A 17,153-nucleotide genomic window follows, 5' to 3' on the forward strand; every position below is an offset into this window, starting at 1 on the left:
TCTATCGATAAGTCCCAAAACTCACAAACGCGTTCTAGCAGCCCTAGTCGCAGGGAGCTATCTAGAAGAAGAAGAAACTGCTAAGAAAAATATAAAATCTCCGCAGGAAAGCAAACAATAACAACATCAGCCAGGAAAAAGAAGTGATTAAAATTCTTTCAAAATGTCTGCTCCACTGGAAAACCTGGAGACCCAACTGGAGATGTTCATCGAAAACGTTAGGCAGATCCGTATCATCGTCAGCGATTTTCAGCCACAGGGGCAGAACGTACTCAACCAGAAGATGTAAAAATAAATGATATATGCTAACATTGAAACTAAGTTAATATAAACCTTATCTACCTATAGCAACAGCTTGGTAACCGGCCTGCAGGAGATTGATAAGCTGCGTTCCCAGGTGCAGGATGTCTATGTTCCTTTCGAAGTGTTTTTCGACTACATTGATCAGGACAAGAATCCGCAGCTGTACACCAAGGATTGTGTGGAGAAGGCACTGGCCAAAAACGAGGAGGTCAAGGGCAAGATCGAGAGCCTAAAGAAGTTCAAGTCAAATCTGCTGCTGGAATTGTTCAAAACCTTTCCCAACGAGATGAACAGCTATCGCGCTTATCGCAAGGACTCCATGTAAGCCAAGGATATGACACCTGAAATCTAGTTTGTAAGCCACATGTTGGAATAAATTTATACATATTTACAAAAATTTCGTGTTTTAATAAGAAAAGGCAAAAGTTTTTAGGCCAAAGATATTATTATTTACACTCATATTCGCAATACATATAATGGTTGCATTTTTGTTTTGCTTCTTTTTCTGTGTCGAACTGTTTTGCTATTTTTATTTTATAGTTTCTTTAAATTTAAAATAATGTTTATTAAAAGAAAATTCTAAAGCTATAATAATATAGTTACTATACAACCCTATTCAAGAAGCGTTGCCACACAAGCTGTTTAACAGCTGTTCTTTGTTATTGTCAGCTTGTGTAATTTCAAAATCTTTCGATTGGATGCCAGTAGTTAAAATTTGTGCAAAATAATGCGGGGAGTGATTAATGCCCTTAAGAGTGCTGTAAGGGCAAACAATTACACACCACTTTCTAGAAATGGTATTGTAAACTTTGACCGATTTCGATTGCCTGAAGTGCGCCAATTTGCAGCACAAGCTTCACCGGCTTGTTGGAATTGCCAAAATAAATCGGAATTAAGGCAAAATATGATATGCTCAGACTGTGGACACTTGCAGGATGTAAATGCAGAAATAGTGAGTATACATCTTGATTTTATTTCAACTACTTAACGCTATATTTTTGTAGAATTACTTCAAATTGTTGAGCTTTCCCACCCAGTTTTCTTTGGAGTCCCAGAAATTAACGAAAAGTTTTCGTCAGTTGCAAACCATTGTGCACCCAGACAAATATAGTAACAAGTAATGTAGTTATAAAAAATTAATTTAACTGTTTTTAAGATATTTGAATTTGCAGAACCTCCCGCGAGCAAAGTAACTCTGCGGATTGGAGTTCCCTGATCAACAAGGCTTATAAGACCCTTTCCACTCCCATAGAACGTGGTCAGTACCTGCTTCAACTTGAAGGAGAACAGATGCCCCAGGATAACAGTGCTTTAAACAAGGAATTTCTAATGGCCATGATGGAACGGAATGAGGAGGTCGAGGATGCGGATGATAACCAAACTTTAGAAAACCTGAATAGTCAACTAATCAAAGAACTAGAGGCAATGTCACAAAAATTAAACACCCTCTTCGAAGCCAAAGATCTTCAAGGAGTCAAAGGAACTCTAGTGGAGATGAAGTACCTTCTGAGTATTCAGAAGAGTATCAAACAGAAGCAGCAAAGTTTGTTGGGCAGCTGAAAGCTTTAATCGATCAGACAATCGGCTTTGATCGCACACACACACACACATTCACCTGTTGCTATCAGCTGTTAAGTAAACAAAAACACCAATTTCGTTTGTTTTATAATGTGAATAAAAATCGCGAACCAACGGCTATGGTCGAGGTAATAAGTTAATAATCATTAAGTGGTCGAATAAAACAGGTTTTTATCCAGCTGTTAATGGAAGACCTAGTGGTGTTTCCCCTTTTTCATAGAACACCCTGTGTAACGGTCATAACTTGCAAATATACGTAGCAATCAATTAATCGCGGCACTATCTGTTGGACTTAAGTCGCCAAGGGGGAGACCCAGTGAAGAACCTAGAAGCAAATACATTACCAAATAGTCAACTCATGCCCACTCACACAGCGCAAAAACCGAAGCAACGGCGGAAAATCGGCGCATGTTGTATAAATTTGAATCGCTCGCCGCTGCAGCGGACAGTTCTTATTAACCGGTGGCAGTGGTCGGGTTCACTTGTGGAATATCCAAGTTTTCTATTCGGGAAATTCTTCTGGACGCCGGAAATATCTTGAATACCTGCAGCCATACTCAGGAAACCCTTGTACAAAAAAAAACTCACTTCTTTGAATTAGCCTACCTCAACAGAAATAGGTCTGAAATAATCAATAACTGTAAATAAGGTATTCGTAAAACCTTAGAGTTCCTAAAACCATTTAAGAGAACTAAGGACATATTTTTAAAGGGAGCTCTAATTGCCAATATTTTAAGTAATTCCACTAAAACTGTGGATAAGAACTAAAGGCATAGAATCATGGAAAAACTGTCAAAAAGCCTGCTGATCTTCGTTGGCTTTCTGCTGACTTCTGCTGCGGCCATCTCTTCACCCATTATTGGGGTTCTCACCCAGGAGGTTTACACTGATGGATTGATTTCGCGTCATTTCGATAACAAGACCAGCTATATAGCCGCCTCGTATGTGAAGTATCTGGAAGGAGCTGGTGCCCGTGTTGTGCCGATCTGGTAAGTAGGAAAAACGTATATGTCTGTCGGGAGATTGTTAAAAAACGATGATAAGACTGAGGGGGTGACGTTAAGTATTCAGACACGTGTATTTAAAGCAATAAATTTATAAAAGAGAAAATAGAAATTGGTGTCTAAAATTGTATAGTGTCGATTAGATTGCTTGAAATCAATTAATAAATAATTTTCATGATCCCTTGACAGGATCGGACGGAATCGCAGCTACTACGAAGATCTCATGCACAAGATAAATGGGTAAGTATAAATATTTCTTCAAGTAATATTCCAAATGAAAAATTTATTGATGTTTTGACAGTGTTTTGCTGCCTGGTGGAGCCACATGGTTCAACCAAACCAATGGGTATGCCGATGCCGGCGAGCACCTCATCCAGCTGGCTATTGAACAAAACGATCAAGGAATCTTCATGCCGGTTTGGGGCACTTGTCTCGGCATGGAACTGATGGTTTACAAGCTGGCCAATGGCACTGAACATCGGATTAGCTGCCAAGGAAAGGGAATCGCACTGCCAATGGAATTTAAAGAAGGTATTTAAAGAAAATATAACCTTAAGTACCTGAAATCAAAGTACTAAATGATTTTATCCTTGAAGACTTCAACAAGAGCAGACTGTTTGCCTCCATTAGTGATGATGTGGTGGCTGCTATGATCAAGGAAAATGTGACTTATCACTGGCATCAGTATTGCTATACGGAAAAGGACTTCGAAAGAGATCTTCTGAACGAGACTTGGCGAGTGATCTCCTTGAATCATGATTGGGATGGCAACGAGTTTATTTCGACCATGGAGCACATAAAGTACCCCTTCTATGGAGTACAGTTTCATCCGGAGAAGCCATTGTACGAGTTCACTAAAACAAGCATTCCTCACACCGAAGCTGCTGTGTTGAGTGGGCAATTCTTTGCCGATTTCTTTGTGAACGAGGCTAGGAAAAGCAATCAAAGCTTCACCAATGCCACAGAGCAAGCAAGGACACTAATCTACAACTACAAGCCCGAGTATACTTCGATTTTGGGCTCCTCTTACATCCAGCAATATTTGTTTACCAATGACGAAATGGAAATCCCAGATATTCCAGATGAAGGTGGTGATGACGGAGATGGTGAGGGAGGCAACAGTGGCGGTTATATTCCAATTATTGTACCTGGAGATGGCAGCTCAACCATTAATCCGATCTTTAGCTTTTTAATCCCTTCCTTTTTGATTGTGTCAATTAATATGCTGTTTTAGTCAATTGATTTACCGTTTAAGTAGGCATTGTATTTAATATTTTGAAGTGAGATTTTAAATGTACGTACAGAATTAAGTTTTAAAGTTTTTCGAACATGGCATTATAATTGTTGTTCAAACAACCAGCTTTAATTATGTATTTACGCAAAGCATTAAACGAGATTGTCTATGTCGCCATGGGTGACACTTCTGGTAAATATATTGCACATAAGGAATTATTGCAGTAGGGAATTATTTGATAAGTGCCTTTATCTACATAAGCCTTTGTGTCATTTTTGGGAAAGTAATGATAAAAAACTTTCCCTTTTGAGAATTTGTCATGTAGTGTACGAAAAAGACTTAAAAATTGTTGATAAAATTTGCTACCTCTTTTACGAAAACTTGCTTAAGTATAAGTTTTGACTTCTTGCCTTAGGATAAGCGATATTAATAAACAGTCATAAAGATTTTGTTCTGATAATAAAATTATAATAAAATAAAACATCAAATGAGTTTTATATAAGTGCTTTGTTTTTCTTTCACATCTATGTAAGTATTTTAAACAAATATGCGGTAAATATTTTACCCATAGTTACTCTGCTCTGAAATCTTGGTAGTGCTTTGTAAATTTACTTTTACCAGATATGTACAATGAATGATTTTTAATCGCAACATCCCGAAAAGTAGGCCACCTACCTTGATAAAAATGTTGATTTTTCCCCTTTCTTTCGCATAGAAAGACTGCCAGTTGCGGATGCAGTCTATTCGGACTATTAAGGTTCAGTTAGCTTTCGTACGGCTAAATAGTCGGAAGCCAGAAGCCGACGATGGCGGAGAGTGCAGGCCCCAGTGGGCCATCATCCTACAATATACCAACAATTGGCGTGATGTGCATCGACATTGCTACTAGTTTGCAGAAGAACTTTGGTCAAAAGAACTACAGCTATATAGCCGCTTCCTACGTCAAATTTCTGGAGGCATCCGGGGCCCATGTAGTGCCCATTTGGTAAGTATCTTTTACAAATTAAAAGTATTTTTTACAAATTAAGTGCCTATCCTTAAAACACAAAGGTTAATTATAATCCATACAAAGAAAAATGTTTCATATAATGTGGATGCTTTGATGGTTAAGGTAAATTATATTCGTATATCTTTTTATTAGCCAAACTCATTCCAAACACTTATAGTAAGTTTTCATTGTTGTTGTTGTCAGTTTACGATAAGGCAAAAATTAATTCATGAATGTGTAACCCAAATTCGTTTTATGCATTTATACTATGTGCGTCGATTTGACGAAATCACGTTTTCATTCGCGTGAAGCATTTTTTCGGCCACCGCAAAAAATGAAGGCTAACTGATAAACAAATTGCATAAACAAACCAAGAGAATTAATTATCTCATTTGGCATTGTTCCAAGTGTTTTGCATAGCGTTTAAAGAATGAGGCGAGAAAGTGCTCATATTTAAGTTGCATTTGATTGTGGTCAGTGAACGCTTATACTTTCGATTTCGTTTTATTAAAATAAACTACGGTATCTACGTTGCACATATAAACATACACCTAAATATTTAACCATTAGGGGGAAATTGTTTTTGTAAAATAAAATATTTTTAATGATGGCAATTAAGAACTTATTTGTTTGTTATTATTCTTGCAGGATCGGCCGAGAGCGAGCATACTATGATTCGATGATGAACCAGGTGAATGGCATCTTGTTGCCAGGAGGAGCAGTTTCCATCGAGGCGGCTGATAGGCAAGCCTATCCGGATCTGACCAGCGATTGTGTCCAGAGTGCCGAGCACATTTACCAACTGGCCATGTGCCGGAATCAGCAGGCGAGAAAGGAGAATGATGCACGTGGATACTTTCCGGTTTGGGGCACCTGTCTCGGCTTCCAGTTGCTCCTCATCCATGCCGCCGAAGACCCCAAAATTCGAACCAATTGTCAGCGTATGCAAACAGCGATGCCGGTGAGACTAGTCGAGAATTTTCGCGAGTCCCAGCTTTTTTTAATCTTCCGGATTCCGTGGCTGAGAAGATGGAGAAGTATCCCTTTGCTTGTCACCAACATCGCTATTGTATCACGAAAGACAGCCTGAAGTCGTATGGTTTGGCAAACGATTGGCATCCTCTGGCCACGCAGATGGATCCCACAGGCCTGGAGTTCATCACGATTATCGAGCATCGTCGTTTTCCCATCTTCGGCTGTCAGTTTCATCCGGAGCGGGCTGCTTTTGAGCAGCTTTTTGCTGCAAAGGATCTCTGCTACTTGGCACATTCTCATCATGGAATCGAGTTGTCCCAAATCCTTGCCAGCCGATTCGTGGACGCCTGTCGTCTAAACAAAAATCGCTTCGTTAGTCCTAATATAAAAGCAAATCATCTCATCTGGAATTGGCAGCCTGTTTTCTCCGGTAATTTGGAGGACTCCAACTGGCTGCAGTGCTATCTTTTTGAGAAGAACGTGGACTACCCAAAGGAACTGAATGATTCTGTGGATTCAACTGGGATAGAGAACAAAACTGTGGATTAAAATCTAATTAACTTAAGATTACATTTACATTGAAATTTATAAAATGAACTGAGGATTTTTTACTGATATTTATGCAAAGCAAGAGATAACTTTTTTTTGTAAACTAAGGAATTGTCTTAAGGAATATATTGCGATTTGATTTTTTTTAATAAAATGACTATTAAGTCCAATCATAAAGTATCAGTTTGCCATTAAGCTGACTATTCAACTTTGGTCTTTTCGCCTTTGGCTATAAATTTTCCTTTGCATCTCACTCGGCATTTCCTATTTTCCATTTCCTTTGCTCAATTCACGGAGTAGTTGTGAGTACTTTTCCACATTTGTCTCATGCAAATTTCACGCTGTACTTTTCCGTTCAATTTTGGTGCTTGCTTTTCTTTTTTTGCCTTTCAAGGATTTTCAATGGTGTAAAGCTATTTCGGTTGGCTCCTGTTTTCCCTCAAGCAAATGGAATATTTTTGTTCATTTTTATGGGTTTTCCTTCGGCAAGGGGTATGCATGATTTTAAGTGGTGGGGAAAAAATCACCTAAAGCAATGGAATTTTAGCAATATTCAGTTTAAATAATTGATCTATTAAGACTAATTAAAATTGGGTTTTAACCAATTTATGAAAGTACTGTTTATGTGATTTACAATCTGCTGAAAGGTTACATTAAACAGCATGTGATTTACAACCATTTAATGTCTATCATGGATTTAATATTTTACAACCGTAAGCAATTAATTCCTGGAATTTGGGTAAAAACACTAATAGGGTATTAATTGGACCAAAATTTTAAAAGTGTCTATTCATTGGGTGTGTTTTTTGGCAGTCCCTCTTTCGTGCTTCTTCGCCTAAAATTTCCACTCGGGGGGCTCGTCAAAAGGTTGGCTGCTCATAATTAGCGCATGACAGAGCGGAATTTTCCCTGTCAGGCTTATGGTTATTTGAAAATTCCTTTACATATTCCATTAGGCGGACACTGGCTTGGTTATTTATTAAGGCTTTTCCTAGCCCAGGGTTAAAGGTTAGTCTGAGGTGCGAACACGAATTGTTATGGCACATGTTTTTGTCTGATTCCCATTATTGTCCGTGGCTTCTCGTTGCTGCCACATCCATTGTTATGTCCTGGTATCTCTGCGTCTGGGTCTCCGGCTGTTCCGCACTGTCTGGCTTCCTTTTTTTGTCCCCTTAGTTTTCCTTTACCTTAACCCCTCTATTGTTAATATGTATTTTTTCTTCGATCTGGAATCACATGCTAATGAGTCTAGGTGAGTGTCTAGCCATTTATTGACTTCTCAATTATTGTTATTAAAGTTGGAACACTTTCCCTGATTTTGTGCTTCAATTTTATTATTTTTTCTGAATATTTCCACGGGAAAAATGAGTTAGGAAATTAATAAACTTATATAAAATGCAATTTACTGCCAAGGGATTAATTTTTTCATTAGAAATTAAAGTTCATTTTGTATGAACTTTACGGTTCAAAGTTTATATATTTAAGGCTTTTCTTTTTATTTAATCATAAGTTGGTTCGCCCAAAAGATGTACAATTTTTATAGACCGATGGTCCTATTTATTTACATATTTGCTTGGCACAACTTTATTTATTTGCGTTCCTTTGTTTCGATTTATGTGCACTTACGCTATTGTATGATCCTGGTTGGAAAAAAAATTGTCAGCAGAAATGCCGCATTAAATGCCCTTGTGCCCATTTCATATACTCACTCACATAGATGAGTGTATTCACACTTGCAAAGACACACATTCACACTTGGGCAGGGGTAACCCAAAGGGTTCGAAAAGTGGGTGGGGAAATGGCAAGGGGTGCAGGAAAATTGGGGTAGGCCGACCCGAAGTCTAAAAGTAAAAGTTGGCATATTTCTGTTTTCTCAACTGAAAATTAAGCCGCCTTTTCACAAGCAAACACACACACACACACACTCAAATGCAGATTGCCTTCCATTTTCCCCTTTCTCTTTTTCCCACCTTCTAATTGTTTGAGAGTGTGTGTGTGTGTGTGTGTGTGTTTGTGCGGCTTTTACAATGACGTCATAGCTGAGGTTGTTGTAGGGCCGGCCTTTTTGCTTTTTTGTAACCTACTTGCCGTGCATTGAACCGGCCTTCTTTCCCTCTCTATCTCGTTATCTCTCTCCCTATCTCTTTCTCCCATCTCTTTTCAGCCTCTCTCTCCCACAGAGACTTCTCTCTTGTACCGTTAAATTCTGGTTACAAATCTCTCGCAGGAGAGCGCAACTGCAGGCTGCAGCTCGGCGTTTTGGGCCAATGAACTCAAGCTGCAAGGACATTGCAGTCGCCGTCGAGTGACATTACGAAAGGCAACAACAGCGAGCAGGAGAATGAAAACAGCAACAACAGCTTGACAAATTCTGCAGAAGCCAAAGGTCCTTTGGACACCAGCCCATCCCCCTACCCCCCCCCCCCTCAGTGGAAAGCTCCCTCTAGACGAACAATTTACGCTGATTTGGCATTTAAACTGCAGTTGAAGGATACACACACAGCTTTTACAAATGCCGTTGCGTTTCTGTGTGTCTGTGTGTGTGAGTGTGAGTGCGTGATATTTACGTGCGTGTGAGTCTGACTCTGATAATCCCTTTAACTGACCCGACAAATGGGCGTGACTTAAGAGCTGTCTAATTGGAGCAGGATACTGTTTAGATTTTAGTTTCGTTTATTTTACTTTCGATAGTAGTTGTGTTGTTTCCTTAAACATAAGGATTTTGTGTATATATTTAATCCTTGTTTAATATTCTTTTAGTGTTACAACATCCTTTAAATATATTCTTAAATGCTTTACAAATTTTATAGGCAGTATTTGCTATTATATTATTATTATGATATTATCTGCTAACAATTTTATGAGCCGCAAAGCCTTTAAAATTTCTTTGAAAAGAAATGCTTCCGTAATTATATCAGCTCTTCATTCTTCCGTTTTCAATTGGAAATTTCATCCATAACACTCAAAGTTGATATCTTTCCCCATTGCCGCTCCCCATTCAGCGTTTAACTATGTAACGCCCCAAGCCCCTCGAGAGCGCCAACAATTAAAATTGCCATTTTCATCCGCTCATTTGTCAAGCCGTGTTTTTGTTGGCCTCTGACTTCAACTGGGCCATAAACATTTGTCGTTCACTTTGGCCCATTTTCGTTGCCTACTTTTCAGTGGTTCGGTGGTTCAGTGGTGGTCGTTGGGTGGCTCAGAATTGTGGTCTAATGGGACGCGTGTGGTGCGGTAAGCCTCTTAAATGCTAAAAGCCCAATGCTATCGGCCTATTTGGTGCTGCTGATTTTGGTATTTTATTTTTACATTGCTCCGGCAATTATGGACTGTCGCCTCTCGTTTGGCTAAATTTAACCTGAAAGTCCGGGGCGTGACATTCAGCATGCCACCAAAATCGGTTCTACATGTATATATATATGGGTGTGTGTATGTGTGAGTGCTCTGCTTGTGACGTCATCCGCGCTCTTGCAACGTTCGAAGGCCAATCGACAACGCGGGCCAACACAAAAGCTTCATTATTTGCAAACATACGAGTATTTGGGTTAAGCCCGCGCCCATTTGGCATCCCTTGAAAGGATTAGACCAAGGATATAGGCCTCATCCCATCATCCTCATCCCCTTATCCTCATCAGTCATCAGTCATCTCGACAAGGTGTCTCTTGGAACTTTAGTGGGTCAAGTGGCCTTTTAAGGATTACGGTTTGTTTGGAGCTCTGACCTCTGGCTGAAGCGATCTCAGGACATCGAGAAGAATATCCTTGCCCTGCGGGCCACAATGCAAATTGTTGCAATTGTCGTTGGCTGCGTCTCAAGGTCGCTGCATTCAAATTAGCTGCAGTTTATTTATGTCTCGGCATCCAAGCATCCGTTTTAGTCCGGTTTTTTATGCACGGCACGACGCGCCAGAATGACGCCTTTGCCTTCGCTTCGCTTTTTTGTTTATTAATAAGTGCGAAGGGGGGGCGCTGACTGCTCAGCTGAACATGAATGCCACGGGGGCGGGCAGTTGGAGGCGTGGCCTGCATATAAATAATCCTACAAAAAGGGAGACCAGCGTCCGCAGGAAGGAAACTGTACCAAATGCAGTTCCCTGGCCGGTGGCCTTACTCACAGCCGATTCAATTATGTGGCAAAGATGAGGAGGCCATGTCCTAACAAGCCCGTTCACACCTGCACAATAAACATTTGTGGATGATTTTAAAAAGCTTAAAATACATTTCATATAAAAAACGATAGATTATTTGCAAATGTTTTATATTAAAAGGTATTTCAAGCCATTAAATTGGTGGTAACAAATCTTTAGAGTAGCAAAGTGTTGAGGATAGAAATAGTTTTAATCTCATTGGGTTAATAACTTATTGACTAAGAAAATTTCTAATTCTTTGAAGTAAATAATTTTCATATAAATATATTAATAACCGAAATATAATATACAAAATAATTCTATCAAAGTTATACATATTACATTTTTATATTTCAAAATGAAATAAGATATTGTCTATCAGGTTTTTTTTAATAAGGAACCTTAATGGTGCTTTATTAGTAGAAACTTTTGTTACAAACCTTTAAAAAGGGATTAGGTTGATATTGTAATATTTACTTTTATGTCGTGTGTATGACGCTTTAAAGTTCCGGCGGATGAAAAGGGGTTTTCCGAATAGGTGTGGAAACGGCGGCGGAAAAACCGCAACCGACAAACGTCAACGACTCTAAGGACAACAACGACGGCTACGAGCTGTTAGCCCCTGACCCAGTTAAATAACTGAGAGATAGAGTGGGTGCGACAGAGAAGGGTGCATCGAGCGAGGGAGAAAGATATAGATAGAGAAAGAGAGAAAGAGAGAGGGAGACAGTGCCGACGTCACCATTTGGAGAACCTTCGTTAGGTGCACGGATGACGATGCTTAGCGCAGATGCCCTTGCCATTTGCCTTATCGCAGCGGTAACAGTGGAGATGCTCCACCGGAACGTACCGAATCCCCTCCCCTCCCTTCCCCTTCCCACGTCCCTCCCTCCAAAACTCATCCATCAGCCAGGACCCCTTGTTTGACCCCAGACCGCCATGCAAATGTCCACTTTCCGCTCCACTGGTCGTATGCGCAATAAACTGATTATTATTGAGTTTTAAATTGAATTTGCGGAGGGCGCGTGGAATTCATAAAATGCTAGAACGTCGCTGGATGAAAAAGGAAGCCACAGATTCAGCTGCGGCATGAAGCCACTTCATCTTGGAATCGATTGATTTTTTATGACTCTGCTATGCGTCACTTGCCGCCGAGGATTCACATGCAACACGCTGCCATTCAGCTGCCCTTGCACTTTCCCTAATTAAAGGAGCTTGCGTCAGCGCAGATAAATTTGCCGTATGAGTGCTCAAAAGGGCAAGTTGGTGCACCAGATAATCGTCAATTTTTAATATCCAATAGATTAGGTTTTGAATATCTTATAGGAAAATTTTTGTCTATGTATGGGATAGATTGTTGCTATTTTATTTAAAATTCTAAAAATAAAATAAGTTAATTAAGTGCCACAAATCTATTTGTTGAAATGGGCGCCAAATTACTCAGAAAAAAGTAATTTTGGCTTAACTCTTTTACTACTGTAAGCTCGTTTACGATATTAGTAAATTATATAAAAATATGCTTTTATTATTTCATGAAAAGTTAAATCTCTTAAATGATCCTTTTGTAGTCAGAAGAATTTTATCGTTTCCATATCGGCATTTTTTGTATAAAAGTTTAATTGGTAGTTAAAAGTTAACTAACTAACCAGAATTGCTTGACATTTAGTTTTGATTCATTCATAGGTTTTTCGAGTTTGCCTGTCGAATGTCCTTGTGGCCAGCACCTTTCCCAGAATCTTGCCTTCCCATCCAGACATTGGCATTTTCTCCGATGGTCCTTGGCTCAATAAAAGGCGAGCTACTGCTAACCCAGTGAACCGGAGCCGAAACGAAAATCGAATTAAATGTCAGGCGGCGACGTGTGGAGCAATGGGGCACGCAAAGTTGCCAATTTGAACGTGGGTTTTCCCGAAGGCTTCCCGCATCCAAATGAAAGTAGGTCGAGGACAGGATGCGTGATCCAGGAGGAGGTCCGGCACTTGGACGGCTTCTTGCTTCTTGCGGCAATTATGAATGAATTCCTTTCAGGAGCGAAGTCCGTTCCGCCGGCAGTCGCCCCCAAGGTCGCTCCGGCTCTCTCCCTGTCTCCTTCCCGCATCCTCGCTCTCTCTCTATCTCTGGAGCCGCCCAAGGATTCCTGGCCCGGCTGAAACGAGCTCAGCTCGGTTCAGCTCCCGTTGCGGTAAACGTCATCGTCATCGGACGACCTCCACGGCAGGCGTTAACCTTCGACCGGCGGTGGTGACGACGACTTCGACGCCTGCATCACTCGAATAGTGAATGAAAACTGGGCTAAAGATCACAGTTTTTACTCCCTAATTTATTTAAAAGAAAAGCTTTAAGGGAGTTAAGCTTTAAGACTATTTAAAAATGAAAAACATCAGCACATTAAACCTAATTCTATAGGTTTAAGCAACGAGTGCTTTTTAAAAATCGATGAGATAAAAACCATTGAATTTTTTATCATTCCGATTAAAATTTCAATACATGGACATTCCGATTTAATTTAAATTATTTTTGAAATAAATTAATTTTATCCTAAGAAGTTTCCCTCTTGGTTTTTAAACTGCAAGCTTAAAATAGCTGCTATCTTTAATTTTTAAAATTATTTAGATTTTTGAAAGAAGTCAAAAGTTATGATGTAATTAATACTTGACATATTTTTAAAAAAAATTATTACAACATATAAATTATTTATTTATTATAAACTTTACGTTCATTGAATTAAAGCAAGAAAACAAAAAACTGCACTTTCTTATTTAAATACTGTACTACTTTAACTACCTCAGACATCAGACATTTTTGTGACTACATTATGTCTATATGGGACAACAACTTCGTCCACATATCTCCTTTAGGCCTTTTTTCGGCCTGACAAATTACACGTGCATTGGCCCAGTTAGCTGTGCGGTCTATTACCATCCTTTTGGCCGCTCGACTGCGTTCAGAATAAATGTTTTGTTTATTTTTTTGGTCGGGCCAGGCACGTAGTTTGCTTAGCTCGTTATTCCCGGGAACTGACTGCAGATGTCAGCTTATGCATTCGTTTTAGGTCACTTCTTATAAATAATTGAATTCCCCTGGGAAGAGGCCTAAAGAGCCTGACTACACGGCTAATTACTGAAAGATAACTGAATAGGGGGAAGTTGTAATTTATGTTCATGGGTAGATAGGCACTTAAAAGGACCTCGAACTCAAAATGTTAGAGTGTCCGAAAAAGCTGTGCATAATTTATGGAATGTTTCCTTTCACCTTTGCAAAATGAGAGATAATATTTAGACTTTATGAATGCAGGAGCTAACTTTTTGCTGTTATTAAAAACATTACCCAAACGAATACATCTGCTTAATTTCATTTAGCTCGCTATCAGAGCTAAGTTAAGAAGTATTCATTTAATTAAGCATTTATTCATCTCAGATAGTATAGATTTGCCAATTTGTTTTGCGTCTGGCGTATCAATTTTCCTTTCATCAATCACCAAACAACCTACTCGATTTTGCGTTGCCTACTTTTTCGGGACTCCTTGTCATCTGTCGCTCTATGAAATGTAGACATTTTGTTTACATATTGAGTTCAATTACCGGCACACAGGCTGCATATCTAATGAGAATCAGATCCACATCCAGTTCGAGTGGCACTCCGCCCAATTTTACGCCATATTTGCCAGGCTGCCACTTGATTGTTCTCACGTAGCTCGATATTTGGGTCAAAGTGCGAATTAGCATAAGTGATGCCTCCCCGAAAATTCTCCCACGCTTGTGGGATTATTTGCCAATTGCCAAAGATTTAATTCAAACTAAAAATAGAAGCTCGTGTTGCTCTTGAAAATTTTTGATTAAATTTTCCCCCAAATGTTCTGGCTTGAAAAATGAAATTACAGGCGGAGTGCCATTAAGAAGCGGCAGAAACAACAAAGATAACAAGCAGGAAACATGAGCAATAAAAATACACAATAAAAATGTGTACAAGCGCAAAAAGATGGAGGGGAAAGGCCATGCCGATGTTGATGATGAGATGGCAAAGGTAAACAAGATACAAGTAAATATTGACATGGAAGTCAGCAGTCATATAAGCGGGGAATGTAATGGAAATAAAAATGAAAACGATGCAGGGCTCCTGTCTTCCCTTCACTTCGTGGCGAAAAGTGAAGGCCGCCACTAAAAGACAGCCAGAAAGTTGACAAAGTAGGCCGCAAGTTGAGTTTGTTCTTTAAGTTGTTGCGCTTGAGTTTTGCCACATTTTTTCTCACCCCCACGTGTGGCAAGCCCAAAAGAAGATTAATTATTTGGCTACTTTTTGTTTACAGCTGTTTGTACACTGTGAGTACACTAAATTTGATTAGTATGACTAAAAGGAAATTAAAGATTTAATTTTTAAATAATTAAAAATGAGAGCGGCATTTAAATAAACATAAACAGATTTACCTTAAAATTATTGAGATACATTACTTCAGCTTTTTGTGAAAAATTATTTAACACAAAGTGTTATTTGTAACTTATTTATAAATATTTATACCAATAATGTTTTAATTGTTTAATCCAATAAAAATTCTTTTGGCAATTTCCCTAAAACAATCAATTCAAATCACTACAGTGGCAACAAGTTGACCACATCCTTGGTCTCCTTCGTTGCCCTAACTTTTCATGCCCGGCGCGTGCAGCAAATTAACACGGCCTGTCTCATAAAGAGTCCCCATTCCGATGAGCAAGAAAAGGGAATGGGGCAGGAAAAACAAGGAGGAAGTGGCAGCCAAACTGCCTGCGTGAAGTTAATGCCGCGTAACCTGTTAAAAGGAAGCCCGTATTCGATTCCATTCAGGAAATCCTTGCGTTACCTTGTGGGACCCATAAAGCGAGCAACTCGAGACTCCGCCGCAGAAACGAATGTAAAGATTACTTCCGTTTATTATTAATAAGCAGAAAGGAATTTTCGGTGCGTTTATAGCTGCCATACATACGAGTATATGGAGATGAAACTTTAACCGGAGGTTTGGGGTGGAAATGCGAGCGAAGCCCGCATGAAAATAGCAAAGAAACGCTAAAAATATTCACCCCAAGATAGGCACTTAATTAAATGCTTAAAAATAGCTATTCTCATGGTCGGTAGAAGAGACAGCTGCTGGTGAATGGGAATATTAAAGGCAGTCGACCGCAGAGGATGAAAACGAAGGAGGAAACTAGTCCTGAATGCTGTCGAAATGATTACGTGACTGCGGTTGCCGGGCTGAAAACGCTCACTTTATTGTTACGGCGTTTGCAATTTCCACTGAAATTGGCAAAGCGAACGAAAGAGCAGCCAACGCGTCGTATGAGCAACAATCACAGCTGTAAAAATCACACATACGCCCCCTGGTCCGCCCACAAATTGGCTGCTTTCCTTTTTATCTCACTTTAATGCCCCCACATTTGTCGACTGTCATCGAGAATTAGGTCAAAGGATATTTTTAGCTCTCAGACTAGTGGGCATGCCAATTTCTATCATGGGCCGTGTTGCGAAAATATTTAGATTCTGACATTTTTCATCAACTTTTCTGTCACGTCACGCAACGGCAGCAGCCCAAGTGGTTGCGTGTGTGAGTGCGGTGTTGGCCGCCAGTCATTTGTGTTTTGGGCCACAACAAATCAGCAGGAACCTCAAGTGCGTGACTGTGGCGACCATTTAGCGGCCCAAAAACTTCGATGGGCCATTAAAACAGCAACGGGGGGAAACTCAATGCTCAGTGGTTTCCAACAGTTTATGCCCAATATCACTGCTAATTTCGTTAATTTTATTTGTCAAGCAGATGGATTTTTATGATGATTGTTTGGTTTCAATTTCCCCAGCGGGAGCTGGAGCCCGCTATTAATTTAAAATCTGTCGCTCAGTCACAAATCAATCAATGCAAAATTCAAACCCATTCCCGCCCGATACGGTGTCAAATCAAACTGTCAGCTTGCTGCGGTTGGGCGTCGGGTTATTCGATATTTATTGTCTGCCAGTTCGGTTGGAATCGTATTAATCAAATGCCTTCAGACATCCTCCGACTCATTATAAATTCAGCCCGAATCCCCCGTCAAGATACAAAGATACAAAGCGTATTCTTGACAACCGAATACGAGTAGTAACGAAGCAACAGAGAAATCTTGATGGCAATTCAATCGTTGACCTACTTTTTTTGGACACAACACATTACTTTCCACCAACGACGACGGGTTGAGTATAGATTCGATTTTGGGACCATTATAGGAGATTCACCCGAGCGTTAGGGATTTCTTTGCCACGCCAGACTCTCCTAATTGCAGTTTCCACATAATCATCATAATGTGTATGTGTCATTGGGTTGTAGCTATTTTTGGCCAACTTTTTTATGGAAAAACTTTTCGATTGGGGTCACCAGAAGATGAAGTGGACATAAAG

At 39.7% G+C, this 17,153-nt stretch overlaps 4 protein-coding genes across 5 annotated transcripts; all 4 read left to right on the forward strand.

The window, feature by feature from the left end:
• The first annotated feature begins 44 nt into the window (after positions 1-44).
• On the forward strand, positions 45-700 carry LOC108089580 (mediator of RNA polymerase II transcription subunit 10). Its single transcript, XM_017187935.2, has 2 exons — positions 45-285; positions 349-700. Exons 1-2 carry the CDS (start codon positions 164-166, stop codon positions 626-628), a joined length of 402 nt encoding a protein of 133 aa, XP_017043424.1. The 5' UTR covers positions 45-163; the 3' UTR covers positions 629-700.
• Positions 701-955: 255 nt separating this feature from the next.
• On the forward strand, positions 956-1,999 carry LOC108089573 (iron-sulfur cluster co-chaperone protein HscB). The gene is made up of 3 exons (XM_017187930.1): positions 956-1,255; positions 1,308-1,420; positions 1,476-1,999. The coding sequence occupies exons 1-3, from the start codon at positions 1,031-1,033 to the stop codon at positions 1,861-1,863; spliced, it is 726 nt and encodes a 241-aa protein (XP_017043419.1). The 5' UTR covers positions 956-1,030; the 3' UTR covers positions 1,864-1,999.
• Positions 2,000-2,115: 116 nt separating this feature from the next.
• LOC108089571 (gamma-glutamyl hydrolase A) lies at positions 2,116-4,600 on the forward strand. 2 transcript variants are annotated; one of them, XM_017187925.1, is made up of 5 exons: positions 2,116-2,530; positions 2,593-2,870; positions 3,075-3,125; positions 3,187-3,416; positions 3,482-4,600. In XM_017187925.1, exons 2-5 carry the CDS (start codon positions 2,662-2,664, stop codon positions 4,117-4,119), a joined length of 1,128 nt encoding a protein of 375 aa, XP_017043414.1. In that variant the 5' UTR covers positions 2,116-2,530; positions 2,593-2,661; the 3' UTR covers positions 4,120-4,600. The 2 variants fall into 2 exon arrangements, with proteins under 2 accessions (XP_017043414.1, XP_017043413.1); XM_017187924.1 differs by having other exon boundaries at positions 2,116-2,870.
• A 258-nt stretch (positions 4,601-4,858) lies between these two features.
• Positions 4,859-6,699, forward strand: LOC108089572 (gamma-glutamyl hydrolase). Its single transcript, XM_017187926.2, is given in 3 exon segments — positions 4,859-5,104; positions 5,756-6,105; positions 6,108-6,699. Coding segments are annotated over 3 exon segments (1,053 nt in total). The 5' UTR covers positions 4,859-4,925; the 3' UTR covers positions 6,632-6,699.
• The last annotated feature ends 10,454 nt before the right edge of the window (positions 6,700-17,153 follow it).

The sequence above is a fragment of the Drosophila ficusphila genome, unplaced genomic scaffold, assembly GCF_018152265.1.
Source record: "Drosophila ficusphila isolate 14025-0441.05 unplaced genomic scaffold, ASM1815226v1 contig_286, whole genome shotgun sequence".
Lineage (NCBI taxonomy): Eukaryota > Metazoa > Arthropoda > Insecta > Diptera > Drosophilidae > Drosophila > Drosophila ficusphila.

Bases quoted from the DNA above. Each gene is read 5' to 3' on its own strand.
- LOC108089580 (XM_017187935.2), top strand. From the start codon at position 164: ATGTCTGCTCCACTGGAAAACCTGGAGACCCAACTGGAGATGTTCATC. The intron at 286-348 runs GTAAAAATAAAT...ATCTACCTATAG, and splicing joins AACGTACTCAACCAGAAGAT to CAACAGCTTGGTAACCGGCC.
- LOC108089573 (XM_017187930.1), top strand. From the start codon at position 1,031: ATGCGGGGAGTGATTAATGCCCTTAAGAGTGCTGTAAGGGCAAACAAT. The intron at 1,256-1,307 runs GTGAGTATACAT...ATATTTTTGTAG, and splicing joins AGGATGTAAATGCAGAAATA to AATTACTTCAAATTGTTGAG. The intron at 1,421-1,475 runs GTAATGTAGTTA...TTGAATTTGCAG, and splicing joins CCAGACAAATATAGTAACAA to AACCTCCCGCGAGCAAAGTA.
- LOC108089571 (XM_017187924.1), top strand. From the start codon at position 2,662: ATGGAAAAACTGTCAAAAAGCCTGCTGATCTTCGTTGGCTTTCTGCTG. The intron at 2,871-3,074 runs GTAAGTAGGAAA...ATCCCTTGACAG, and splicing joins GCCCGTGTTGTGCCGATCTG to GATCGGACGGAATCGCAGCT. The intron at 3,417-3,481 runs GTATTTAAAGAA...TTATCCTTGAAG, and splicing joins GCCAATGGAATTTAAAGAAG to ACTTCAACAAGAGCAGACTG.